General features: G+C 52.1%; 4 protein-coding genes across 5 annotated transcripts in view; 2 read left to right on the top strand and 2 right to left on the bottom strand.

Moving 5' to 3' along the window:
• The window catches only part of FAM134C (family with sequence similarity 134 member C), a 21,502-nt gene extending 13,803 nt beyond the window's left edge, over positions 1-7,699 (top strand). Inside the window, exons 3-9 of the mRNA XM_006773878.2 lie at positions 208-238; positions 1,160-1,286; positions 1,937-2,021; positions 3,037-3,174; positions 4,400-4,482; positions 5,628-5,760; positions 6,171-7,699. Coding sequence (XP_006773941.1) covers positions 208-238; positions 1,160-1,286; positions 1,937-2,021; positions 3,037-3,174; positions 4,400-4,482; positions 5,628-5,760; positions 6,171-6,625 — 1,052 coding nt within the window. The 3' untranslated portion in view covers positions 6,626-7,699. The remainder of the gene's footprint in view (positions 1-207; positions 239-1,159; positions 1,287-1,936; positions 2,022-3,036; positions 3,175-4,399; positions 4,483-5,627; positions 5,761-6,170) is intronic.
• Positions 7,700-9,879: 2,180 nt separating this feature from the next.
• Positions 9,880-14,654, top strand: PSMC3IP (PSMC3 interacting protein). The gene is made up of 8 exons (XM_006773875.2): positions 9,880-10,204; positions 10,301-10,401; positions 10,549-10,638; positions 13,120-13,231; positions 13,641-13,786; positions 13,898-13,951; positions 14,093-14,152; positions 14,234-14,654. The coding sequence occupies exons 1-8, from the start codon at positions 10,171-10,173 to the stop codon at positions 14,288-14,290; spliced, it is 654 nt and encodes a 217-aa protein (XP_006773938.1). The 5' UTR covers positions 9,880-10,170; the 3' UTR covers positions 14,291-14,654.
• Positions 14,514-19,518, bottom strand: MLX (MLX, MAX dimerization protein). Of its 2 annotated transcripts, XM_006773876.2 has the most exons (8): positions 19,078-19,508; positions 18,483-18,519; positions 17,937-18,026; positions 17,564-17,670; positions 17,213-17,312; positions 16,934-17,033; positions 16,364-16,565; positions 14,514-15,617 (listed from the first exon to the last, which is right to left on the bottom strand). In XM_006773876.2, the coding sequence occupies exons 1-8, from the start codon at positions 19,381-19,383 to the stop codon at positions 15,561-15,563; spliced, it is 999 nt and encodes a 332-aa protein (XP_006773939.2). In that variant the 5' UTR covers positions 19,384-19,508; the 3' UTR covers positions 14,514-15,560. The 2 variants fall into 2 exon arrangements, with proteins under 2 accessions (XP_006773939.2, XP_006773940.2); XM_006773877.2 differs by lacking the exon at positions 17,937-18,026 and having other exon boundaries at positions 19,078-19,518.
• Positions 19,519-19,893: 375 nt separating this feature from the next.
• Positions 19,894-24,079, bottom strand: COASY (Coenzyme A synthase). Its single transcript, XM_006773873.2, has 10 exons — positions 23,984-24,079; positions 22,922-23,623; positions 21,957-22,171; positions 21,552-21,683; positions 21,233-21,422; positions 21,084-21,148; positions 20,869-20,953; positions 20,614-20,711; positions 20,377-20,523; positions 19,894-20,281 (listed from the first exon to the last, which is right to left on the bottom strand). The coding sequence occupies exons 2-10, from the start codon at positions 23,610-23,612 to the stop codon at positions 20,228-20,230; spliced, it is 1,677 nt and encodes a 558-aa protein (XP_006773936.1). The 5' UTR covers positions 23,613-23,623; positions 23,984-24,079; the 3' UTR covers positions 19,894-20,227.
• Positions 24,080-24,407: the final 328 nt, after the last annotated feature.

Genomic DNA, 24,407 nt, shown 5'->3' with positions numbered 1-24,407 from the left:
CCCCCCCCCCCCCCCCTGGAGAAATGAGCAAGCATCAGGCATCATTCCCTTGTCGGCAGCTCCCTAACCTGGCAGTATAACGTAGTGTCTCCTTTTATTCACCCCCCCCCAAACCTATTAAAATTTGAGCAGTCAGACCAATAGCCTCACATTTTCGTGTTTAGTTTTCCCTACCAACTAATGCTGGTGTTTGTTTTAATATTGTAGTGTCAAGACCCGACGCATTAGACAATGAGAGGTATGGAATACTAATTAAATCCCTTTTTTTGCTCTGATTGATTCTCTTGTTGTAATATTCTGGTTATATGTTGTTGTTAACCCCATGTTCTGGACAAACTGTAAGCTGAGAACCTAGGTTCAAGTAATCATTTTAACAGATTCTAAAGTTCAGGCAGAAGTATGTTGAGATGGCTAGTGTCCTCTGATATTTACAAGAGAAGTTTCTGAAAAAGAAGCATTACAGTGCCCCATAACTTGACATGCCAGAGAATTCGCTGCATTATCCAGTCCTAGTGAGAAAACCTAAAGGCAGCTTATTTCATTTGTCTCCTGGTTGTTACACCAGGTCATTTAGTGTTTTCTGTGACCTCTAGCTGTTTAAAGTTTCCTGGTCAGAAAACACATTGGTTCCTGGCATCAGCAAGTCAGAGATTCCTCTTGTGTCTTACAGCTCCTGCTTTCATTTTTCAACTTATCCATCCCATCTGTGTGATCCAAGTAACTTTCTCCGCTGTGGTTTATTTGTGGTTTTGCTTTTCTTCTCTCTGAAGGGTCTGGCCACCATTGCCTCCCTCTCGGCAGCAGTGGTGTCGGACTGCCTTACGTTTATCCCTGGATTGCAATCACAGTGAATTGCAATGGTTGAGTGCAGGGATGATGTTTCTGAGCACAATGGGCCTTGGAGCTGGTGGCAGGTTTACACATGAGGATTGGGCCGCCGGCTCATAGGATGGAGTTGTCAGAACAGGTTTGCCCTTGGAGTCCCCAAATTCAAGTTTCAACCTGGTGAGCCAAGAGGAAAGTCATGCTTCACCTCCCAAGCACTTAGGACAGCCGCTCCCTAGCCCCTGTTTAAACCCGGAAGCGTTGGCTGCCTACACAGCAAGATGGGGGGATCCTCAGCACTCCCCTTTCACACCTCCCCCTTCTCTCTTCATAGCTGGGGCTTTGTGCACCCTCGGTTACTCAGCGTGCCCGAGCTCTGTCACCATGTAGCTGAAGTCTGGGTTAGTGGGACCATTTTCATAAGGAATCTTTTGCTTTTCAAAAAGCAAAACCCAGGCAAGGTAAGACGCTTCCCTTTTTCACTTCTGTGTCTGGCTTCTCAGTTCAGTTCATGCTAAACTGAAAACAAACCCCTTTACTACATATTCTCATTCAAGAGAGAAAAGATCAAGAGTTTATCATAGAGACGAAGGGAAGTTATAGGAAAAGGCTTCTGACTAGCCACTAGACTAAAGCAGAGCTTGATGACTCCTCCTTTGGGTGCTTGCCACTTAGATTAGGCCATCTTTCTCTTCCAAGATGAGAAAGAAAGCATTCTTGTATGTATTCTGTGTCATATTAAACATGTGATAGGTTGTTGGGTTTTTTTAATTTTTAATTTGACTTAAAAAAAAAAAAAAAACCCACCACCAACACTTGCTTTCAGAGAGAATATTTGGCTGAGTCCTATTCAAACCAGTTTCCCAGCATGAAAGGTACAGCCCTATGGGGCTAGCTATGTCAAAGGAGTTTGAATAGAAGTGGACATCCTCTTTTCCTCCCAAAGAGAATCAAATTGGATGCAAAGTGGCGGGTACATGTGTCATTCCGATGTGTTCGTGCTTTACTCATAGGCCATAAAGAATTATTTCAGTCACATCTCTACCTCCCATGCTCATCCTAGCCTCCTGCCATGTAGCAGAAACTTAATGCTGTTTCTTGACTCCCCTAGTTCTGCTTGCTGAGCTGTGGGATACTGACCTTTTTGGCTGTCTTGGGCCGCTACATCCCTGGGCTCCTGCTGTCCTATTTAATGCGTGAGTATGGCATATACCTACCCCTGTGGGCTTACTCTACTCATAGCTTTTCGAGCCACAGCTAACTCTGGGTCTAAGGAGGACTTTTATTCTCTAGGAAATTATCTTTTTTCTTTCCCCCCACCCCATGATTTGTTTAGTGTCCTGAAAAGGTCTTCTTACCCTTACAGCAGGCTCCCCACATATAAAGTCCTTATCTTACCAAGTCAGTTTTAGAAATTGACGAGAGTTAACTAACATATTGTATTAACAACTCTAAAGGACTGTCCCTATTTAAGGAGAGAATGTTTACAGTCAGTGTATTGTGTAACAGCAGAACTTAACTCTTAGGGCAGTGGTTCTCAACCTTCTGGCCCTTTAAATACAGTTCTTCATGTTGTGACCCAACCATTAAATTATTTTCGTTGCTACTTCATAACTGTAATGTTGCTACTGTTATGAATTGTAATGTAATTATCTGATATGCAGGATGGTCTTAGGTGACCCCTGTGAAAGGGTCGTTCGACCGCCAAATGGGGTCGCGACCCACAGGTTGAGAACCACTGTCTTAGGGGATCCTCTGCTAGGTTCTGTTTACCCTAGATCACTTTTTCCCCCGTAGCACAGTTTTATAAACTTAGTTACTGCCTATTGGCATGAACACTGCTTGTTTGAGGCCAGAGGAACTGAATAGTTATGGCTGTGGCCATTATCAGAGCTCATGTGATTTGTTATGTAGTTTCTGAGGCATTGTTACCCTTTGGCCTTATTTATGGCTCAGTGACACCCATATGCAGGTGACCACACGTCTCATTCTGCCCTCAGTGAATCAGCTCTGTAGATGGCTGCAGATGTGTCTGCCTTCCAACAAAACACCCTCATGTACTTGGGGAGACTAGTGAAGGTGGCCAGCGGAATCAAGCATAACTGTTTTATACTAAGTGTCTAAGCCCCTCAGGACACAAGAGCAAAGGGACAGGTAGGACTGTTTTGTGCACCCCTTCTCCATTTTGCCACTATTTCCCACTCCTCTCAGTTGTCACTGTCATGATGTGGCCCCTTGCTGCGTACCACCGACTGTGGGATCGAGCCTGTGTACGGCTGAAGCCGGCTCTGCAGCGGCTGGACTTCAGTGTCCGCGGCTATATGATGTCCAAGCAGAGAGAGAGACAACGTAAGTGTAAGGGGGAGCCTTCCTTCCACTTGGGCAGTTTGGGGAAGAGAAGGAAAGCCCATAGGCCTGACATAATGGGTAGGTCCTCGAAAGGGGGAAAAGTGGGATGTGGTTGGTTGGGGGGGGCGGGGGGAGGTAAAAGTGATATTCTATTCCAGGGAGATCTATGCAGGCTTACCCATTTTTTTTCCATTTGGGAATTCAAGACACTCCCATTTTAAACAAATCTGAAAAAAGCTCTCCTGTGTTGAATAAAAGACAGTGAAGATAATCCCTAGTGTCTGCTACTTTTTATGAAGCATTTTCCTTGTGCCCAAGCACTGTGCTGGCTGCTTTCCAAACACAGTGACGACAGTTCTGTGAACTTTTCCTCTGCTGTGGTCTGATCAGGTTAGGTGTTCATTAAGCCCTGACCTCAAATAGCCCTGCATTTGGTCACCAAGGCCCTGCTCCCCCTGGACAGCCATCTGAATAGTATCAGTCCTCAAAAGCCTGACCTAACTAAGCTGGGCATCTCCCTTTGCCCTCTGTGATAGCACCTGCTTTCCACCTTGACATCCAGTCAGTCCCTCGCTGATCCTGAGAGCTGTTGACAAGCCTGGTAGTTGATCACTTGAGGGTGGCTAATGGAGGGCTGTTGGAAGAGAGATCTTTTTCTTCTGTGCTATCAACTTACCTTTCTGTCCACTTAGGCTCTGCAGCTCACCTCAGGCATTGTTGGGTAGGCTTAGGGCCGTATTCAGAGAGGTTGGGTTCTCTCTCTCTCGCTTTTTTTTTTTAACTCTTTATTGTTTAAAGTATCCTATATAATAAAAGGCTAACATGCAAATTGCCCCCTCAACTGGGAGTTCAACCAGGAGTTCTACCACCAGGGGGCAGGGCCGCCCGTCCAACCACCCGTGGCCCCTTCCCCCGGCCAGCCCCCAATCAGTCCCAGCCCCAATAGGGGTGGGCCAGCTGGCCGGACCCCACCAGTGCATGAATCTGTGTACGGGGCCTCTAGTTATATATAGTATTACATATGTCTCCTTTCCCCCCATTGACCCCTCCCTGGCTACCCCCATTCCCACAGCACATGCCCTCACCCCGCTAGTGTCTGTGTCCAGTGGTCATGCTTATATGCCTGGGTTATCTTATGTTCTCATTTTATGCCTTCGAAGCTCAGAGAGGGTAGGGGTTTCCCCTTCAAGGGAAGGTGCCAAGGCCTTCTGCTCTTTCCACATAGTGCGCCGCAGAGCTCTGCACCCGGAACGTGCCATGGACAACCAGAGTGACAGTGAAGAGGAGCTTGCTGCCTTCTGTCCTCAGGTATTTTGGGTGTGGGACTGACCACTGGCCAGTTTTCTTTTAAAAAAAAAAGAATTTTTTATTTATTAATATATTTTTAATTGATTTTAGAGAGGAAGGGAGGGGGGCAGATAGAAACATCAATGATGAGAATCATTGATCGGCTGCCTCCTGCATGCCACCCATTGGGGAGTGAGCCCACAACCACAACTAAGGCCTTTGCCCCGACCAGGAATCGAACCAGCAACCTTCCGGAGCATGGGATGACGCCCAACCAACTGAGCCAGGGCTGGCCAGTCTTCTTTAGCTTCCTTTTAACCATCTGGCACCTACCTTTAGGTAGTAAGCTCATAGGCTCAGGTACTCCATCCTTACCCCTGTGAGAGCCCAGACATGAGCATAAGTGGCACTCCTGTGAGAAGCTAGTGTTATATTGGGACTTTGTAAATCTCAATTTGAGCCTGGTGACCAGCACACCCTCTTTCATGTCTCCCTTTAACCCCTGCCATCATGGCAGAACTTCTGGAACTGGTGTGATTATCTTTTAAAGAGCCCTGCTCATGCCCTGACCGGTTTGGCTCAGTGGATAGAGTGTTGGCCTGCAGACTGAGGGGTCCCAGGTTCGATTCTGGTCGGGGGCATGTACATTGGTTGCGGGCACATCCCCAGTGGGAGATGTGCAGGAGGCAGCTGATCGATGTTTCTCTCTCATCGATATTTCAAAGTCTCTATCCTCTCCCTTCCTCTCTGTAAAAAATCAATAAAATATATTTTAAAAAATAAAAATAAAGAGCCCTGCTCATCTTGGGTTGGGCAGTGTGTGTATCCTCCAGGGCACCTGTGGAAAGTGTTTCTGGATCAGTTTGCTTAAGAGTAAGTGGGTGGTTGATGCCTAAGACTGCTTTCCTTCCTGTGCTCAAGATTGATGAGTAAGGGTGTTTTCCTTGGGAAGCAGCCTAAAAATGGTCAAGATTTTGACAGAAGTCTCCATCCACATCTGGTTACTTCTGGCCTTAGGGTAGTCTTCAGGGCCAGTAATTAGTAAAGCTGTTACTAGGGGATTGCATCTGTTCTTTTTTTTTTTTAACTTTAAAAAAATTTTATTTTATTGCATCTGTCCTTACCGGCATCATCTCTTCCGGCTTGTCTGTCTTTTCTTTCCTTAGCTGGATGATTCTACTGCTGCCAGGGAACTGGCCATCACAGACTCTGAGCACTCGGATGCTGAGGTCTCCTATACAGACAACGGCACATTCAATCTTTCTCGGGGCCAGACTCCTCTAACAGAAGGCTCTGAAGGTGAGCGGCCTGACTTGATCATGGTTCTGACTTACCACCTTTCAGCTTCCCTGGACAGAAGGGATACCGCCCTCTCCTCTCCTGTTTTCTGAGAAGTGGGTCAGTTGTCAGAGCAGCCTTAGGGGTATATGGCCACGTCCAGGATGGCACAGCTGCTCTCCTTGGAATCCTCAGTTCCTTAGTTTCCTCAGGTTGTAGGTTCATGGGGAGCATAGGGGAAGAAGAGAGAGGGGGAGTTCTCGCCAGTAGAGGACTCAGCAGTCTGTAAGTAGAGGGGAAAAGCTGACCAGTGCCATGGGTTTGCTTCACCCTTAGATATCCAGGGTGGAAAAATGTGGTTACATGGGGCCGACTTGGTGGGGCTGGGGTCAGGTCGTTGCTATGTCTCAGACACCCTTCTGTGCTTTTAGACCTAGATGGGCACAGTGATCCAGAGGAATCCTTTGCCAGAGACCTTCCAGACTTCCCTTCCATTAATGTGGATCCTGCTGGCCTGGACGATGAGGACGATACCAGCATTGGAATGCCCAGCTTGATGTACCATTCCCCACCAGGGGCCGAGCCCCAGGGCTTCCCAGCCAGCCGTGACGAGAGTACACTGCCGGAGCTCCTGCTTGGTGCCCTGCCTGCAGGATCCAACCTCACCAGCAACTTTGCCAGCCTGGTCTCTCAGGGCATGATCCAGCTGGCCCTGTCAGGGGCCTCCCAGCCTGGCCCTTCTGGCCAACCTCCCCGGAGAGCAACCAGAGGCTTCCTCCGGGCCCCCAGCTCAGACCTGGACACTGATGCTGAGGGGGATGACTTTGAACTTCTGGACCAGTCAGAGCTGAGTCAGCTGGACCCTGCCAGTTCCAGGAGCCACTGAAGCAGAGACTCCTTTTGGGGGGGGTCACTGTGGCTTAGGGTTTTTTTCTCATCCCACTAAAGGTGAAGGGGCAAGGGAAGAACCCAGGTCCCATCCCCTGACTTATACTTGTATGCCTGGTGGCCTGGCTGATGCTCAGAGGCCTGTTGAGAGAAGATACTCACTTCCCTGCTACCAGCTGGACACCCGTTTCTGAGCTCAGTCACTGAAGTGCAAGTGTGCTTCCTTCGGGAGGCTTCTCCCCATCAGGATGGTTCTTTTGGGGAACAAAGTAGTCAGGGGTATTGGTTCCCCTTTGAGGGGGTGCTGCTGTTTGCTTCTAGATATGGGTGCTCAGGAGCCCTCAGTGATAGAAGAGCCCTTCCTCCTCCATCATCTCCCTAGAGGCCCAAGTCAGGCAGCAGCTGGAAGAATTACACTGTCATTCTCCTCTTGGGCTAAGCCATGATTTGTCTGTTTCTACGCAAGCTCCTCCTTTGGTTCTGCAGAGCAGGGCTGTTCCCTCTGCCACAGCCCATCCTCAGTTCCTGAGGCCTAACCCCCAGTTTGCTCCAAAACTGCTTGTGAAATTTAAGAAATGTGAACATGATGTGGCGGTGGGCCCCTTCTACATTACCTTGGGCCGTGGGGTCAGCTGGCTGGAAGGGTGAGACCTCTCGATGGTCTCACTGAACCTTTTGGAGCTGCCTGGTAGTCTTCGGTGCTGCTAACCCCTGGCTCTATTTGCCCATCGGCCTGAGCAACTAGCAAAGCAATACCAGACCAGACCCATTCCCATGTTCCTGCTCCTTCCCTTGCTCCTCCTCTGGAGAAGCAGTATTCCATGGGGGAGGCCAGAGTAGCACTTTACAAACGGCTCAGTGGCATTCATCCCAGAAGCCACCAGCTCTTCCTTCACCAGCTATTCTTACTCTGTTCAGCTCCTTTAAAACTTTTTATATTGAACTGCTTCCCAACCTGGTGGACCTCTTTTAAGGATGAGCCCAATTAGCAAGAATGTGTCTGTAATGAGCAGCGACCCCTCTAAGGGGTATCTGTTAAGACTGTCCCTAGTAAAATCATGTGAAACAAAAACTGAAATTGGTAATTAGTTCTAAACTTGTGTCAGCTTACACCCTCTCTCTGCTTCTCCAGAGCTCAAGCCAAACTCCTGTCCTTTCCCTCTGCATTAACCCTTTGCTGACCCTCAGGGACCACTCTCCCAGCGCCTCCGCCCCTGGGTGAGGGATGCTGGACAGAGCCCATTGTCATGTGCTACAGTGGGAGTGTGCTAACGTGTGCTCCGGGCTGATGAAAGGTAGAGGCCAGGACGTGAAAGTCATGAACAGTGAGAAGGGAGAAGAAGATGCCTATTTCATAGTCACCTTTGTGTGAATGTTAGTGGTAATGGCATTTCCCCACTTAGGGTTCTCAAATATTTTGGGCACCTTATCTCCTCTCAGAGCCCAGATGTCTTACAGGTGATCTCTGATGTGGGAAAAAATGGGAGGTGTGGGAAAGGAGTGGGATTTTGCGCGTTTGCATGAGTGTGTGTAGCTCCAGGCTTGGGAGTGAGCAAGGAGGGAAGGAAGGAGAGCAAAATCTTTGGAAGGTGTTTCTTGTACCTGGGGATCCTGCTCTGAATCTCCTTAGTCCTCCACTGTGAATTGGGGTGAGGGGAGGGGTGGGAGGGGTGCTGGGGAATAAATCTTATATGAGAACAATCTGTAAGAGACTAACATTGAATGGTGTCCTACCCTTGATAGGTCTCTCATTAACCTGGTATGTGATTAGAGGAGGCAAGAGCCTCAGAAGAGGAAGTCCAGGTGTAAGGAACCCATTGCCTAGCGGTTTTTCCTTTGTGATGGTCAGAAAATTACCACGGGCCGAAACCGGTTTGGCTCAGTGGATAGAGCGTCGGCCTGCGGACTGACAGGTTCCAGGTTCGATTCCGGTCAAGGGCATGTACCTGGGTTGTGGGCACATCCCCAGTAGATGTGCAGGAGGCAGCTGATCGATGTTTCTCTCTCATCGATGTTTCTAACTCTCTATCTCTCTCTTCCTCTCTGTAACTAATCAATGAAATATATTTTAAAAAAAAAGAAAAGAAAATTACCACGGTATGAGGCCACTATCCCCTCCCCAGAGCCCAGACATGAGCATAACTGGCACTCTTGGCCAGCATCTAGCCTGCAGCTCCATCGTTTCTATTCCATCATTTCTAATTCTTTTTTGATTTTTAATCCTCACCTGAAGATGTTTTTACTGATTTCAGAGCGGGAAAGAAACATCAACTGAGTCTCAGGTTGGGGAGGACAACTCAGGCTGCATAGGGGGCAAACCAGTCAAAACTGGAGTCCCACCCTCCCCATCACTGGTGCCCTAGGTTTCCCCCCTTTCAATAACATTTTATTACTATTATCATATATTTTTAATCATCACCCGAGGACATGTTTGTTTGTTTTTAATTTTGGAGAGAGAGGAAGGGAGAGGAGGAGAGAGAACTGTCAATGTGAGAGAGAGAGAAACATTGGTTGCCTCCTGTACACACCCCACCAGGAATCAAACCCGCAACCTAAGTATGTGCCCTGACTGAACAGAACCAGCAACCTTTCGGTGCCCAGTGACGCTCCGACCAACTGAGCCACACTGGCCAGGGCATCTGATTCTCGATACTGCTCCCTAAACGTGTGGAGACAAGTATATTTCAAAGGCTAATGAGATTTTAGGTAACAGAAGGCTTTAAAAAGTAACACCATGTCCCTCCTCCGGGCTGTTTGAGCTGCAGGGACAGCTGCTCTTTGGCCTTCACCTGACCTCAGAAACTAGAAATACTTATTTTAAGCTTCGTCCCATTGGCCACTGTGGGCAGGAGTGGAAAGTACCTGCCAGGTGTTGCCATAAAATTGACTCAGCCAACAGGAAACTTCGAAAAGCTTTGTGGTTTAATAGCCCCCTCGCAGCCCTACCTTCCCTCGGCGTTCAACCCACAGCATGAGTTGAGCGCCCCCTGTGTGCGGAGCTCGGTAACGAGCAAACAAAGACGACTTTTCTTTCCAGGGTGTTTTACTCATTAAGTCTACGATCACCCTTCTGCAAGCAACCCTGGCTCCTACTTTACAAATAAGACTAGCGGCAAAGGGCCTCGGGCCGTGGGCTAGTGGCCCTGACGGTAACTGCGCTGTGACCTTGAGCGGGCCGACGGCCCAGCGGGCGTTGACCCCGAGGTTTCCCGTCGGAACCTTCGGCCCTGCTCAGCCGCCGCGGGGGCCGGGCCACAAGACCAAGGCGTGATGTACTCCGGCTTCCGTTCCGGGGGGGGATCAGGGGAAGGTTGGAAGTGTGTGCCCCGCCTCCTCTGCGGACTCCCAGGGAGGGGGTGGTGCGCGGTGTCCTAGCTCCGGGCAGAAACCCGCTACGGGGTCCCGGAAGGTCCGCTTCGTTCCTCGCAAGGCTTCCTCTTCCGCCAGTCGCCGCACGAGGCCCGCCCCTCCCGCCGCCGGAAGAAGCCGTTGCCCGGAGCAACTGTAACGTCCGGCTTTCGGAGTTTGGCGGCGCGAAAGGCCATGAGTAAAGGCAGGGCTGAAGCGGCGACTGGCGGTACGCGGGCCTCGGGAGCCGGGGAGACCCGGAGGGGAGCGGGTAAGGGGGCCGGGGGTCGGCTGAGTGACCCCGCCCCTGTGTCTTCTCCTGTAGCCCCCGGGGTCCTCCTGAAGTACCTGCAGGAGCAGAACCGGCCCTACAGCGCCCAGGATGTGTTTGGGAACCTGCAGCGGGAACACGGGCTGGGCAAAGCGGTGAGGACCCGCTCCCAGGGTTCCTCCCCTGGGGACCCCTCGAGTCGGCCATTGTAGCCCTGGGCTTCCTAAGGCTGGTCGCGCGCTGCCCCTAACACTGGCCGCCCAGCCCGAAGTCACTGATTGCCCCGCACTCTACTCTGCCAGGCCGTGGTGAAGGCGCTGGAGCAGCTGGCACAACAAGGCAAGATTAAAGAGAAGATGTACGGCAAGCAAAAGATCTATTTTGCGGACCAGGTGAGGGAAGTCTGCGCTGATTACCCCCTCCCCCGCGTGCGAGCCCAATTTAGATGAATCAGCCCCACGTATGAACCCTCTCTGGGAGAATTGAGGCAATCCATGAAACTCCGCTGTCTTACGCTGTTAAAGGGGCCCCAGCCATCCTTTAAATCAGTGTGTGTACTCCCTGGCTGTGATCCAAACTTCAGGAGGTTTCCATACTTAAAATATGATGACAGAAAATCCAAGATCCAGTTCTGCTTGGAAGTTCTTACTCCCAGTCGTCTAGATTAGAACCACCTTCTGCCAAATTACTTCTGTCTCCACCCGCCTTCCTAAACACACACATTAATTTTGTATCTTCAGCCCAAACCTCCAAATGGATGTCTTTCAGAATCTTTATGGCTAGAGTAGAATGCTTCATCTCTCCCCTACTGGCTCCTCTCACATTCTTTTATTTTTATTTATTTTTATTTTTGTTGATTTCAGGGAGGAAGAGAGAGAAAAAAAAACAACATACACACAAAACATCAATGATGAGAGAGAATCATTGATCAGCTGCCTCCTGCATGCCCCCTCCTGGGAATCCAGCCTGCAACCTGGGCATGTGACCTTGACCAGAATGGAGCCTGTGAGCTTTCAGTCGCAGGCTGACGCTCTATCCACTGAGCCAAACCATCTAGGACACTTCCTTCTTTTTTCTTTTTTCAGCATCCAAAACCTCTTTAATAACAGGATAGGATTTAGGGTTAGTTTTTGTAGCCGCGGCTGGCCCGGCGGCCTCTTGCACACTCGAACTTCCGGCCCTTGGATCGCACTAGGGTTTGGTGTGGCTGTGGAGGGTTCCTGGGGCCTTGCCGAAATGCCTGTACACCCCGCGGCCCTTTCGAGGACTAGAAAGCAAGACAGTGCCACAGCCCTTGGGATGGAGTTGGTTCTTCTGGCCAGAAACCTGTATAGCTTGACCAACAGCCTTAGGCAGATGTCCTGGCTCTTGGGCAACTTGCGCTGAACTTTTCGGTCTTTGTTGTGGCGGATGTCGCCTCCCATGATGGCGCCTTCTGCTCCACCAGGTCCGGAAAGAAAGAGCGGACACTTTCTTCTTTCTTAATGGAATCACTCTTCACCCAAGCCAGAGATGAGAGGGTCATTCTTAACCTCCCGTAGCTCACATGGCTAGCCAGCCGTCAAGTCCAGCTGATTTTCCCCTTCTTGAACCCACATGCCATCACTGCTCTAGTTCAGATGCTCCTCATCTATTGCAATATCCTAACATCTCCTGGTCTCCTCAGACATTGCAGCCAGAGCGATCTGTGTTCATGAAAATCTAGTCATGACATTTTCTATCTAAAATTCTAGTGCCTCTGGAACAGGTAAAAGGCACTTGGAGACTTGGCCCCAGCTGCCTCTAACCTCATCTGTCCCTGTTATTTCTCCATCCATTAATACTAGACCATTAAATAGGTTTTACTCCTGTATCCTTGCTCATTGTCTTTCCTTTGCCTGGAGTGTTTTAGTCCCTTCTTCCTCTTATACCTCTTTGCCCAGTTAACTTACTCATCCTTTAGAATTTCACTCAGGCGTTACCTTCTCCAGAAACCTTCTCTGGATGCTCTGAGCTAATGGCTTACCTCTTGAGGCATACTGTAGTATAATTGTCTTTTTACTTGTCTCCCCCACTAAACTGTCCTAATACAGACCCCATTTCTCATTTATCTTCCTTAGCACCCCACAGTATTTAACATCCAGTAGATATTAAATACTCGTTTAACTGAATCAAATCACCATCAAGGCAAATTTTCCTAAAATAGGTTTCATTATGTTACTACTCTGTTGAAGGTCCCCTAAAGGTGAAGTTGGAATTTTTTTTCCTGTAAAGGGCCAGACAATTGTTACACTTTCAGGCCCGGTGGTCTCTTGCCACAGCTACTCAACTGTCAAAACCATGCAGGATTGGCTTACAGGCTGTCGCTTGCTGCCTCTTGTTGTAAAGGTTTAACGTTGCCCTAATGTAGAGCCCAGGCTGGATTCACATCCTTCCTCACCTGCTCCTCTCACCAACCGATGAGACCCCCACTGAGCCCCAGCAGTCCTTTTAATAGCAGCTCATCTCATGGGAGGGGCTCCTCAGACTTTGTTCCTAGAGTCCTTTAACGAAATCCCTCCCACCACGCCCCTGCCTACCCAGACTCTTCCTGCTGTGGAAGCCCTCATTCAGGCATCACTGTGGGAGAACGTTCCTTTCCTCCTTCAGCCTAGTGAGAGTTTTGACCACTAAACTGACATATTTGTCCTATTCAGTCTCCTGACAACCTAGAAGCCCCTTGAGGACAGGCATTAGGTTTCAACTTTGATACTTCGTTGTTGGGCTCAGTACTAAATTGAATGATCTCTCAAAAGTACACTGCTGCTATTTCGGAAGGTTCCTAAGTGTGTCTGAATGTTGCCTTTTAGACATGGGGTCACACATCGGGCCACTTTTCTTCTTGTCTTTGGCAGGACCAGTTTGACACGGTGAGTGATGCTGACCTCCAAAGCTTGGATGCCAAAATCGTGACCCTCACTGCCAAGGTGCAGAGCTTGCAGCAGAGCTGTCGCCAAATGGAGGCTGGTAGGAATGGGCTGTTCGGAGGGTGCCCCTCGCTAGCATCAGGGTCTGTCCAGAGGTCAGGATTACTGAGGAAATGGGTTGTTGACTGCATTGTTGTCTCAGTGCAGTGAGGATCCCTTTGCTGGGCTGCCATAGCGTTACATTCAGAGAAAGATGACAGCTGATGGCTTTTGAAATTCAAATGGGCAGGACATGCATCTGCTTTCCTTATCATGATTATCAGCATACTGTTCTCACACTTCCATGGCTACAGCTTCCTGGACATTTCTAGAATAAGGGGCCCATTCTGGACCCTGGGTGTAAAACCCAGAGCGAGTGGAGGCCTGGTCTCCTGCCTCAGGGAGTACCCACTGGAAGAGAACCCCTTCCTTGGGAGACAGCAAGTGATGTCAGGGAGATGTGGTTTCAGAGCTGAAGGAGTTAACTAGTGCCCTGACCACACCGGAGATGCAGAAAGAGATCCAGGAGTTAAAGAAGGAATGTGCTGGCTACACAGAGAGACTGAAGAACATCAAAGCAGCCACCAGCCATGTGACCCCGGAGGAGAAGGAACAGGTGAGTTGGGAGGGCAGGCAGCCTGTGCAGAGAAGCAAGCACAAGAGTTGACCCCAGCAGCTGCCCTGCCGGGGGGCTAAGGGCTTAGAGAAACCTGTTCCCCCGGCTTAGGTGTACAGAGAGAAGCAGAAGTACTGCAAGGAGTGGAGGAAGCGCAAGAGGATGGTAAGTGCAGGAGTTCCCAGGCAGGCCCTGGAAAATAGCCCCCCCCACCCCTCACCCCAAGAAACTGCTGCCATGTCATGCATCTGTTAGGCAGTGCCAAGTGCTACCCATCTGCAAAGGGGTGGTCTTGTTTCTTGTCAGGCAACAGAGCTGTGTGATGCAATCCTGGAAGGGTACCCCAAGAGTAAGAAGCAGTTCTTTGTAAGTGGTTCTCTTTCTCTTCCTTGCTCCCCTGGGGTTCCGCCCAAAGAGGTCTCATTCACTTGTCTCATTGCCCCACAGGAGGAAGTTGGGATAGAGACAGATGAAGATTATAATGTCAAGCTCCCAGACCCCTGAGAGCCCCCGTGTTAGGACTGGGTTATGGGGACAGAGTCCCAGACTGGCTGCCAGCGTTTTTATTGTTGCTGCTGCTTTCGGCCTTGGGGCAGGGTAGCTGGGAGCGGGGCATAAACCAGAGCGGGAGGGGAAGGAGTGCTGTCACCCAGAGTCGATGGGTACACTCATCACATGGTCTAGAATGTAATTTCAAATGCTTGCGCTTAACACTTAGACTTGGAACTAAAGGAAAGCATTTGGCAATATTTATTGTAATATAATTTGATATAAAAATATTTAATTTCCTCTAGATAATCAAACCTCCCAGATAACAAATCTGAGGAAGGCAAAAGGGAGGTTGGGGGACAAAGGTAGAGAGAGGCTATTATACACAGCATTCAAGGAGTCCAGGGCTGCACCCCAGACTCTCTTGGGTTCCATATACCTCAGGCCTTCACCCACCCCCAAGTTCTGGCAGAAATGTAAGCAGCACCTGAAAGATGGTAGAGACCCAGATACATCTGACAGAAAGCTAGGGGTGGTTTTAAGGCCCAGCTAATTTTTTTTTTTAATTGTAATTTCAGCAAAACCTTTGTTGGTATTTAGAAAAATAAAAACTTTTGTCACATTTGACTTTGCTGTGCAGTGCCAGTGCCTGTGGGGACAGGGCAGGAGTAGGTGGGAGGTTGCTTCTGTCTGCTGCCCAGAGCAGCGAAGAGGTGGTGGAGTCAACAGCAGGAGCAGGACCCTGGCAGCCGAGCCTGAGCCGGCCAGAAAGCCATGGCTCTACCTCAGGCTGACCAGGCAGCTCTAGCCTAGGCATGAGCCTGATTCAGCCTTCATAGCTGCGCAAGTCTTTTCTCTTAACGCATTCCTCCCGAGCGACTCCTGCCAAAATGGCCAAACCTGCTCCAGCTGTCACCCAAGATACCGAAACAGGCAAACAGTTTCTAAATATGTGTAGATCATGTGCTGAATTCTGAAAATTAGGAAAGGGGTGTGTGTGTGTGTGTGTGTGTGTGCGCACGTGCATGCGCGCGCCCCCAGAGCAGACCCCCATTCTGAGGACTTCTATGGGGGAAGAGAGGATAGGTTCGAGCTCTATAGTCAATACAATAAATTAATCAGAAGCTTTCACAAACACCCCAGCCCCAGAGGATGAGGGGGGCTAGGGGAGGAAACATGAAGGAGAACCCAGCTGACTGGTGGGCGGTGTCGCAGTCCAATCTCACAAGCCCAGTGGTTGTGACCAAGTAGGAGACTTGAGGCCTCTTGTTGGCTATTCTGCAGGTCAGTAAAGCTGGTTCTTCAGTTGGTGCAGGACACCGATCACGATCTCCCGTAGGGTCTGTTGAGGGCAGCAGAGGAAGAGAGATGATGCTCAGGTGAGGGCAGAGAGCTGTCGGACACCTGACCAAGTGCGCTCTTTCTAGCAGGGGGGAAAGCCCCTGGGAAGCACTAATGTCTACAGTTTACTTTGCAATGCTCCCAAAACAGGATGGAGAAAGGGATGGCGAGATGGACAGCTATGGGATAATATGGAAAATGTCAATGGTAGAATTTGGGTGATAGATATATGAATATTCAGTGTAAATTCTCTTGATGTTCCAGTACGTTTAAAGTGTCTCCTAATAAAAATGTTTGAAAACAAAAGAGAATCTGAGAGACAAGTTTAAGCCCCAGAAGAAGCAACTAGGCCTCCAAAGCAGAAGACTCGGTTTAATACCATTAACACACCACATCATTACAAGTAAACAGGAAAAGCTCCCTTAGTAGGCCTGGGGTTGGGGCTAGAAATCTTTCCAAAACCCCATGTAATTCTGCTTCAAGTGATGGGGCTTACATACTGGGCAGCTGAGGAGTGACCAAGGCAGAACTGGGCCTTATAGGAGTAAGCGCTCAGATCAGACTTGATAAATGAAACCGTCACAGGAAAATGTAAGCTTTAGAAAGCAGTGGGGGGAGGAGTACTGACCGCTGTAGAAACACCCTGAAGAAACCTAAAGTCTGCCACCTGCTTTTCGAAATGGCTTGGGTCACTTTGCCTAAAGGTGGGAGAAGCCGCCAGGCCCTGTGACCCCTGCTGCCCCGTACCTGAGGCTTACAGTGCTCCTCAATCCAGCTGAAGACACAAGCCGACAGCTCCTGAAAGCTGGCCATGGAGATGGAAGCATTGAAGGACTGGAACAGGGCATCCATGATGCCTTGAAACACATTGAACTTGACCTGGTCGGAAACTTGATCCTCCCCCTCGTGGGGGTTGTCCTGGTGTGCCTTCACAATCTGCTCGTAGTTCCTAAAAGCAAGCAGGCCAGGGCTGAGGTGCTATAGCAGCTCTACCAGGTCAGGAGGGTAATAGGGTGACCCCAATACCCCCCCCCCCAACCAAGAAGGGGATTCCTAGAGAGCTTTGGGGATATATTCATAAGCTAGATACTGCTTTTAGGTTAAAAGTAGACACCTATCTTCTCTAACCTTCCATTAACCCAACAGACTTTTCTAGTGTCTACTATAAGGGACTATTGGGGGACAGGTTCCTGCCTCTAAGTGGCCACCGGAGGGAGTGAGAATATTATCTGATGTGGCCTTTGAACAAAAGGGAGAGTGAACTGAAGTGGGCCTCAGTCCCCTCAGAAGCCCTGGTTCCCAGTTGGGCGCGCTTACACTTTCATGATCTTTAGGGCCATGACGTCCTTGCGTAGGGTGGACACCTCCTCCTCCTGCTTTTTCTTCTCCTTGTGCAAAAACTGGATGTAGTCAATAGCTAGGGTGAAGGTGGAGAGAGGTTGTGGGCATAGAGGACAAGGCTAATCTTGTTTCCCTTTTCCCCGTTCCCCAGGTCTCCCATTACAACCACCCAACAGGGCCAGGCCAAAAGCGGGTCTAAGCCTAGCCTGCTCATAGCCCACTGCTCCAACCCCTCCAGTGCGCTCCCCGCCATACTCTTCTGCAGAACGATGGCTTTGCTGAGCTTTTGGGAGCCAATGGAGAAGTCCTGCTGCTGGCAGGTGGGGACGATGGTCTGAAGGTCATCATAGCCTCTCTGTGGAGAGAGCAAGGGAAATAGATTCCTTAACTCTGAGGGGTTAAGACAAAATGGCACAAACTTTTCTTCCATGACACTAAGTCCCATTCTCACAAACTAAAAAGGGTAGGGGCTGGAAGGAGGGGGGTGTTCATGTCCAGGGATGACTACCTGCCCCCAGGTGACTTGGGCCTGTCTGATGGGGTCAGGGCACAATGAGTCTGAAATGTGCAGGGCCTTCCTGTGCTGGCTGAGGCCTCCCCAATCACCTTGATAGCATCCCTCCTCTTCTGTTCAGCCTGCGTGTGTGCTCGCCGGCGCCGGTCCTTGTAGGACTCCTTGTAGGACTCCTGGTGGTAATCACTGTCCTCGTCATCTACGCTCAGAGTTGGGGGCAGGAAGAGATCAATCTGGGGCCCAGGGAGACCCAGCTAATCCATCTGTCCCTAACTGGGAAAAAGAACGTAGTGCCCAGGTAGCAGATGGGCACAGGAACTTATTCTAGATGAGGTAAAAGACGATGAGACCCTGTGTCTAGCACTAGGGCTCTAGCACCCCACGTGGATGGCTAGAGCATCCTAAGAAAGATACTAAAATGATGGCATATCTGAGCCCCGCCAGATGGGGGACGTGGCTGCCTACCTGTGTTAGGGACGGAAGAGGCACTGGTGGAACCGATGCTATTAGCTCTGGACACTACACTCCCCTTGCGGGAGCTTTCTACAAAAAGCCCTGGAAAAGAGAGGCCCCAATCACTAAGGGGTAAGGTGGGGGGCGGGGAGGAACACTGCTAGGCCTTCAGACACCTGGGGGCACCACTGCTCCCTGACCCTTAAATGCTGACCTCTCCCCTTAAACTTAAAGCTAGCCGTGCTGGGCCAGCCACTTCTAGAGCCATCTATCTGCAAGGCTCCTGCCCTGGGTCTACACTGCTCCCCTGGCCGGCAATGGCACTGCTGGTGCACAAAGCAACACCGGGGCGTGATGAGGGTGAGAGGGACCAGCCTCACTATTTCCATCACTTCCCTGTTCCGCAGCAGAGGGAACTAGGATCACCCTCCCGTGCCTCCTGCCCTGGTCCTCCAGCTCCTCCCTCACCGTGTCAGGCTCAGAGACAGGGCTGCGGTCAGCTGTAGCGGCCAAGGCCAAGGGAACCTACAGGGCTGAAGTGGGTGGGGAGGCACTCACCGGGGTCCAGGCTGTTGTCGCTGTAGGCATACTCCACCTGCGGCCCCCAGCAAGGGAGGAAAGCGCGTCAGACCTCCGTCCCCAGGAGGCCTCTTCCATTCCCTCTGCGTACAATAGTTTGCGCACAAGCAGGTGCTCAGGCAATGGACGGACCGACAGGCAGGTGCGCAGGCAATGGAAGGACCGACAGGTGCGCAGGTAATGGAAGGACCGACAGGCAGGTGCGCAGGCAATGGAAGGACCGACAGACAGGTGCGCAGGCAATGGAAGGACCGACAGGTGCGCAGGTAATGGAAGGACAGACAGACAGGTGCGCAGGCAATGGACGGACAGACAGGTGCGCAGGCAATGGAAGGGCGGACGGACACACCGGCGCGCGCAAGAAACGGAAGGCTTTCCCCGGGAGCCAAGACTGGCTAGGTCGTGGGAGCGCCGCCCCTCGGCATGACCCCGTCCGCCCCGCACCGCCACCTCCCCAGTCCCAAACCCGCCCTCACACTCGCGCGCACACGCCTCAGCCACCTCCCCACCTTAGCACGCGCGGGGGACAGGCTGTCTCCCCTGGAGCCCCCGGGTGCTCGCCCGCGGAGCTTGCCTTGACCCAGGGGTCCTCCAGGGAAGCGCCGGGTTCCGTCATCTCCGACCCACCGCACCGGAAACCAGCCGAAGGCCGGCCACTCGTCGCCAGGAAAAGCGAGCGCGCCCACGTGACCCAAACCAGCCAATCCGCGGCCAAGGAGGAAAGGGCGGGGCGAGGGTGACGTGCTTGCGCAGCCAGGGAAGGCCGAACCCGCGGAGTGGGCTGAGCACCCTGCGGGGTTGACGCAGGTTGCGTTGGGGGGCGGGGGGGGGTGTCACCCTGCAGGTCTCCCGCCCTGGGGGCAGGCGGCAAGCAGCGCATTCTGTGAAGGGGGTCCCTTCAAAAGGCTTGTTGCAGGAACGCCTGCGGACAGCTGTGCACACAGGCGCACGGCCAGGCCGAGGCGGCCCTGGGGATGCCTTCCTCCCGGGCCCACCAGTCCGGCCAGCCATCACCTCGTCCAGCTCCACCAGGCGGCAGGCTGTGTGACGGCAGAGGCCCGCCTGGCGTGGAAGGATGGTCCTCCAACGTCAAGCCTAGGATCCAGCGGGGCACTTGTGGAATTAATACCTCCAAAGAGCCTACTGGCCAAGTTATGCTACTTTATAGATAAGGAAACCGAGGAGCCTAGCAAGTTTGTGACTTGTCCAAATGCACACAGCTGCTCAGTGACAGGGCCAAGGCTGGCTTCAGTCTGGAGAGCTCCAAAGGCCATGCTCTTAACCACTGCACTCCTGGCTCCCAGCTCAGGCCTGAGTCCTGCACTTGTGGCTCAAGGATCCCAAAGTTACCTAGAGGCATTGGAGCAGGAAGCAGACACCATACAGACAACACCTGGAAACACTGACTTTTAATTCTGTTACAAGTTCCACTGTTTGCCCTTTCCCCCCTTGCTCCCCTACTAGCCTTGGGTATCAGACACCCGTAGGCCAGAATGGGGTTGGAATGCCAGAGGGGCCTGTTCCCCAGGATCACATCCTTAGTGTTGGTCAAACACCTGCAAGCTGAGTAGGCTTCTTGTGTCCACCAGGCCCCGCCCCACCCAGCTTAGCTCAGAGCCCTCTGGGCCCAAGCCAGGGTGAGCATGGAAGCCCCATTCCTCCTCACCACTGGATGATCTCTTGTCAGCTCCAGGGGCCAATCCGGCCCCACAGAAAACTCATTATCAGTATGGCTTCTTGGCTATGCGCTTCTGCAGGAGGGCCCAGGCTTTCTCCACCTTTGGGCAACCAGAATGTTGTGAGGAAAAGACAGTCAGGTAGGCATTCACTGTAGACTCCCTCCCAACAACCCAGCTTTTCCCTGGGCATCAACCTGGAGCTGGGTGACATGTGGCTCCCATAAGGTGCTTAGCACCACGTGGCTCTGGTTCACAAGCTGCTGTCCACTCATCTGGCTCTGCAGCCGGCTCTGAGCTGCAGCCTCACTCAGGCCATCCCTCTCCCTGATTCGTCGTATAGCCTGGGTACAGATATGACATTTGTCAGCCAACTGGCTCAGAGCAGGATGTAGTCTGCAAGGGCGATGGGGTGGCAGGTGGGCTCCAGATACCTCAGTCTCGGGGATGACAATGGTCCACACCTCATGCACCATGCTCTGCCAGCCGGCTTCAAACAGCATGGCGGCTTCAATCACGCACACCTGCTTTCCTGTAGGGAGACTCCAGTCACTCCCAGCAGTACCCTATCACTGCTACCGGTCAGAGGGTCAATGAAACATGGTCCCTGGGAACGTGGGTAGTCTGGCTTGGAGGGAAAGGATCTGCTTAACTGTGCCCCTCGGCCGCTCCCAACATCCCTGACTCACCCTCAGCCACAGCCAGCTCCAGCTCCTCTCGGGCCAGCTTGGCAATGACTGGCCACACAATGTCCGTGAGCATCTTCAGGTGCTTCTGAGAAGCAGGATGGAGGGAGTGGGCAGTGGTTACTCCCCTTGAAGATGGAGCCAGCCCAGAGAAGTCCATTCGGTCCCAACCCCTGGGTCTATTGCAGTGGAGAACCTCTGGAGAGGTGTGTATTTACCTTGTTTCCAAAAACCCGGCTGCCCAGGACCTTCCTGTTGATAATGCCATCTTTATGGAGGATATCTAGAGGACAGAGACAGAGGATTGGGCAAGGAGACGAGGCCATCTCCTCACTTCAGGCCTCCTCCAGCCCTCTCCAGTCATTACCTGTTCCAAAGGCTTGCAACACGGGCTGGTAGGCAGGACCACCCGGGGCATAGGCCCGATGGCCCAACTGGTCACAGTCGATGACATATGCCCCCAGGCCCTTCAGCCGCTGAGCTACTGAGCTCTTTCCGGAGCCGCTGATGCCTGTCAGCCCAATCACGTAGAGACCAGGAGGGAGATCAAACCTCTCCTGGGGGCAGATAAAAGGAACCCTAGTCACTAGGGTCCTCAGGCTCATGTTTGGGCCGAATCCTTCAGTCTCCACCATCTGGCATTTCCAGCCTGTCCAAGAGGGTGAGGGAAGGAAGGACGTGCTTACATATGGAGGCCGGAGCAGGTTCCCCAGCATTCGCTGGCGGGAGCTGGAGGAGCTGATTTTGTCCTCTTCATTTTCCCTGTGGCTTAGGTCGTGCAGTAGCTGAATCTGGAACAAGGCAAGCTCCTCCAGGTCCTAAGGAAAGAAGGAGGGGTGAGGAGAGGGAAGGAGGGGTGAGATGAAGGGCAAACTCTGACACCAACTAGCCCCCTTATCCTCCCCTACTTACTCCAGAGGTAGCGCTTGCCTCAGAAGACAACCTGGGAACCAGTTCCTCCTCGCCTCTTTCTACCACCCTGGGCCCCCTTCTTCCCTCCTCTGGGGTCATGGTACTTCCAACAGCACCCTCCCCACAAGAGCCTTCCCCATCCCCATCCGCTCCCTCTGCCAATCTCCCTCACAGGTTACATTCTCAAGGCGGAAGCGGTTGACGGCCATCCCCCCACGATAGGTCTCCTCGCTGACCACCAGGAACTCCAGGGAGGGGTCAGAGCCAGCGGGCCCATAGGGGTCCAGCAGGGGGATGATATCAAAAGCCAAGGAGGGCTTGATGTCCACCAGGAACTCACTCAGATGTTCCACACGTTCTGCGTAGGATTGGAGCAGCTCTGGGAGCAACTTGCCTGAGGAAGGAGCCCAGAACAGTGAGATCTTGTTATTGGGGAGGAAGAGGACGGACCAGTTTGGGGAAAAGTGTCCCTAAGCATCCTGTCTCCGAAGGTGGGTGGCAGGAAGAAAGGGCTACACTGGGATGTGGTCTGTGATGGGAAAACTGAGGGGCAGGCAGCAGGCAAGGGCTGGCATGTGTCCAGAGAACTAGCAGTGCCAGTAGGCGTCAGAGCCAGGCAGAGGCGTTCAAGGATTTGTTAAAAATGCAGACTCCTTGGTTCCATGTTTGGGGTGGGGGTGGGTGGATTCTGATTGGTGACCAGATTACACATTGAGAAAAGGCTGCTTTTATTCATTTAACAAAGTTTCCTTAACACCAACTGAGTGTCCGGCACTGTGTATGACATTCGGGAGGGGTAGAAAGTAATGGATGGCCCTACCCTTTCTCAGCCTTGGTACTGCTGGCACAATACAAGGAGTTTTGGGGCCCTAGCCAGTTTGGCTCAGTGGCTAGAGCGTCGGCCTGCAAACTGAAAGGCCCCAGGTTCGAATCGGGTCAAGGGCACATGCCCGGGTTGTGGGCTCGATCCCCAGTGCAGAACTAGCAGGAGGCAGCCGATCCATGATTCTCTCTCATCATGGTTGTTTCTCTCTCTCTCTCTCTCCCTCTTCCTTCCACTCTGAAATCAATAAAAATATATTTTTTCAAAAAAAGGAGTTTTGGGGGTCCTCCACCACCCTAATCCAGTGTTTCCCCCACTCACTCTTCAAGAGGTCTTTGTCTGCTACTCCCACCACAAGCTGCTCCTGGGCCAGGACGCAGGCGACACTGAGCAACACCTTGTGGGCGTTGTGCAGGCGGTCAAACGTGCCACCCACAGCCCCGCGACGGTAGCCACGCACGGGCTGCTTTGGAGATCTGGCCACAGGGGAGGATGGCCTGATGGTGGAGGGCAAGGAGACCTCCACAGGCAGTCCTCCATGCTCATACTCAGGGTAGAGCAGCACTGAAGTAAGCTGCGGACAACAACTGTAACAGCTGGTGGCGTAACGCTCTAGCTGTTGCTTGACCGGGTTGTACTGGCTTCCGTCCAGGGTCTGGAAGTCGGTCAGCACCACCTCCGGCGGGTGGGCCAGATTCTGGACGGAGCTGGCCAGGGGAGGGAGGAAGGCGCTCTTGGTCCGGATATTGGTGAGAAGGATCCTGATGTCCAGGTGCGGGTGCACGTTGGCGCCAGCATAGCAGTGCGAGATGAAATCCAGAACCTCAAACGTGGCCTGCACGGGGGTGGACAGGGGCTGGGCCGGGCCCTCCAGGCTCATGCCCGGCTGCAGGTGTACATAGAGTGTGTCGTGCACGAGCCGGGCCGCAGAGGTCAGGATAGGGGCCAGGCGAGGGGCCAGGGAGGCCAGCGGCGTCGTCAGCACCAGGAGGCCCGACCGGAATAAAGCCATGCTGCCCAGGCCTGTGGACAGTCAGGGAGACCAGCAGAGGGTGACTGAGGGGGTGTCTGTACGGGGCCTTGGACCCAAGACAGGGGACATAGGGGGTCTGTGCCAACCGACAGGAACCGGGGGAGGGGACGGGGCCTGGGACGCCGCGCCTCGGGGCTGTGCTCTAGGACTCGGTTTCCTCCTCAGACGGGGAGGTGAGCTCGCTGAACTGACTCAAAATCCCGGGAGAGGAAACTAAACATGAGCCCCTGAGTCATAGGGCGGGGGGTGCAGAAATTCGGGGCCCTCCTGTAAGCTGTACCAGGACCTTCAAGCACTCAAAGGAGGGGACCAAAGGCAGGCACTCAGGCTCGGTTCGGTCTCCTACTTACTGGTACCTCCTGGGTCTGGTTCCACGGGCTACACCACTGACGCTTTCCCGAGATGCAACCCGGAAACACTAGCTAAGAATGGCGACTCTGCGCTACGGAATCTGGAAAAGGCCAAAAGTCTCGATTTCTGTCCGGAGGCGGGGATTCTCGCGAGATTCTCATGGGGCGGGGCCGAGATCTGAGCCGCTGGGGGACTGTGAGTACGAGGGCGAGGCTAGCTGGAAAGCCGGCCCGTTTCCCCGCTACCCTGAGAGATTGGCTTCAGCCAGAGGCAGAACACCTGGCTTGCTTTCTTCCTTCCTTTCTTTCTTTTATCCTTTATTTCTTTCTTTCTTTCTTTCTTTCTTTCTTTCTTTCTTTTTTAAATATCTTTTTATTGATTTCAGAGAGGAAGGGGGAGGGAGAAGGAAAGATAGAAACATCC

Source organism: Myotis davidii, unplaced genomic scaffold (assembly GCF_000327345.1).
Source record: "Myotis davidii unplaced genomic scaffold, ASM32734v1 scaffold1527, whole genome shotgun sequence".
Taxonomy (NCBI): Eukaryota; Metazoa; Chordata; class Mammalia; order Chiroptera; family Vespertilionidae; genus Myotis; species Myotis davidii.
This window is presented reverse-complemented; position numbering and strand designations above follow the sequence as displayed.

What these genes read in the sequence shown, in the direction of transcription:
- COASY (XM_006773873.2), bottom strand. Translation starts at nt 23,612, where the DNA reads ATGGCTTTATTCCGGTCGGGCCTCCTGGTGCTGACGACGCCGCTGGCC. An exon ending in GTTGCAAGCCTTTGGAACAG is followed by an intron (nt 21,149 to 21,232) that starts GTAATGACTGGA and finishes TCTGTCCTCTAG; the next exon opens with ATATCCTCCATAAAGATGGC. An exon ending in GCCGGGTTTTTGGAAACAAG is followed by an intron (nt 20,954 to 21,083) that starts GTAAATACACAC and finishes CCTGCTTCTCAG; the next exon opens with AAGCACCTGAAGATGCTCAC.
- PSMC3IP (XM_006773875.2), top strand. Translation starts at nt 10,171, where the DNA reads ATGAGTAAAGGCAGGGCTGAAGCGGCGACTGGCG. An exon ending in GGCTGAAGCGGCGACTGGCG is followed by an intron (nt 10,205 to 10,300) that starts GTACGCGGGCCT and finishes CTTCTCCTGTAG; the next exon opens with CCCCCGGGGTCCTCCTGAAG. An exon ending in GGAGGAAGCGCAAGAGGATG is followed by an intron (nt 13,952 to 14,092) that starts GTAAGTGCAGGA and finishes GTTTCTTGTCAG; the next exon opens with GCAACAGAGCTGTGTGATGC.
- MLX (XM_006773876.2), bottom strand. Translation starts at nt 19,383, where the DNA reads ATGCGCTGCTTGCCGCCTGCCCCCAGGGCGGGAGACCTGCAGGGTGAC. An exon ending in TGGAGGACCCCTGGGTCAAG is followed by an intron (nt 18,520 to 19,077) that starts GCAAGCTCCGCG and finishes TGGGGGCCGCAG; the next exon opens with GTGGAGTATGCCTACAGCGA. An exon ending in CTCTTCCGTCCCTAACACAG is followed by an intron (nt 17,671 to 17,936) that starts GTAGGCAGCCAC and finishes CTCTGAGCGTAG; the next exon opens with ATGACGAGGACAGTGATTAC.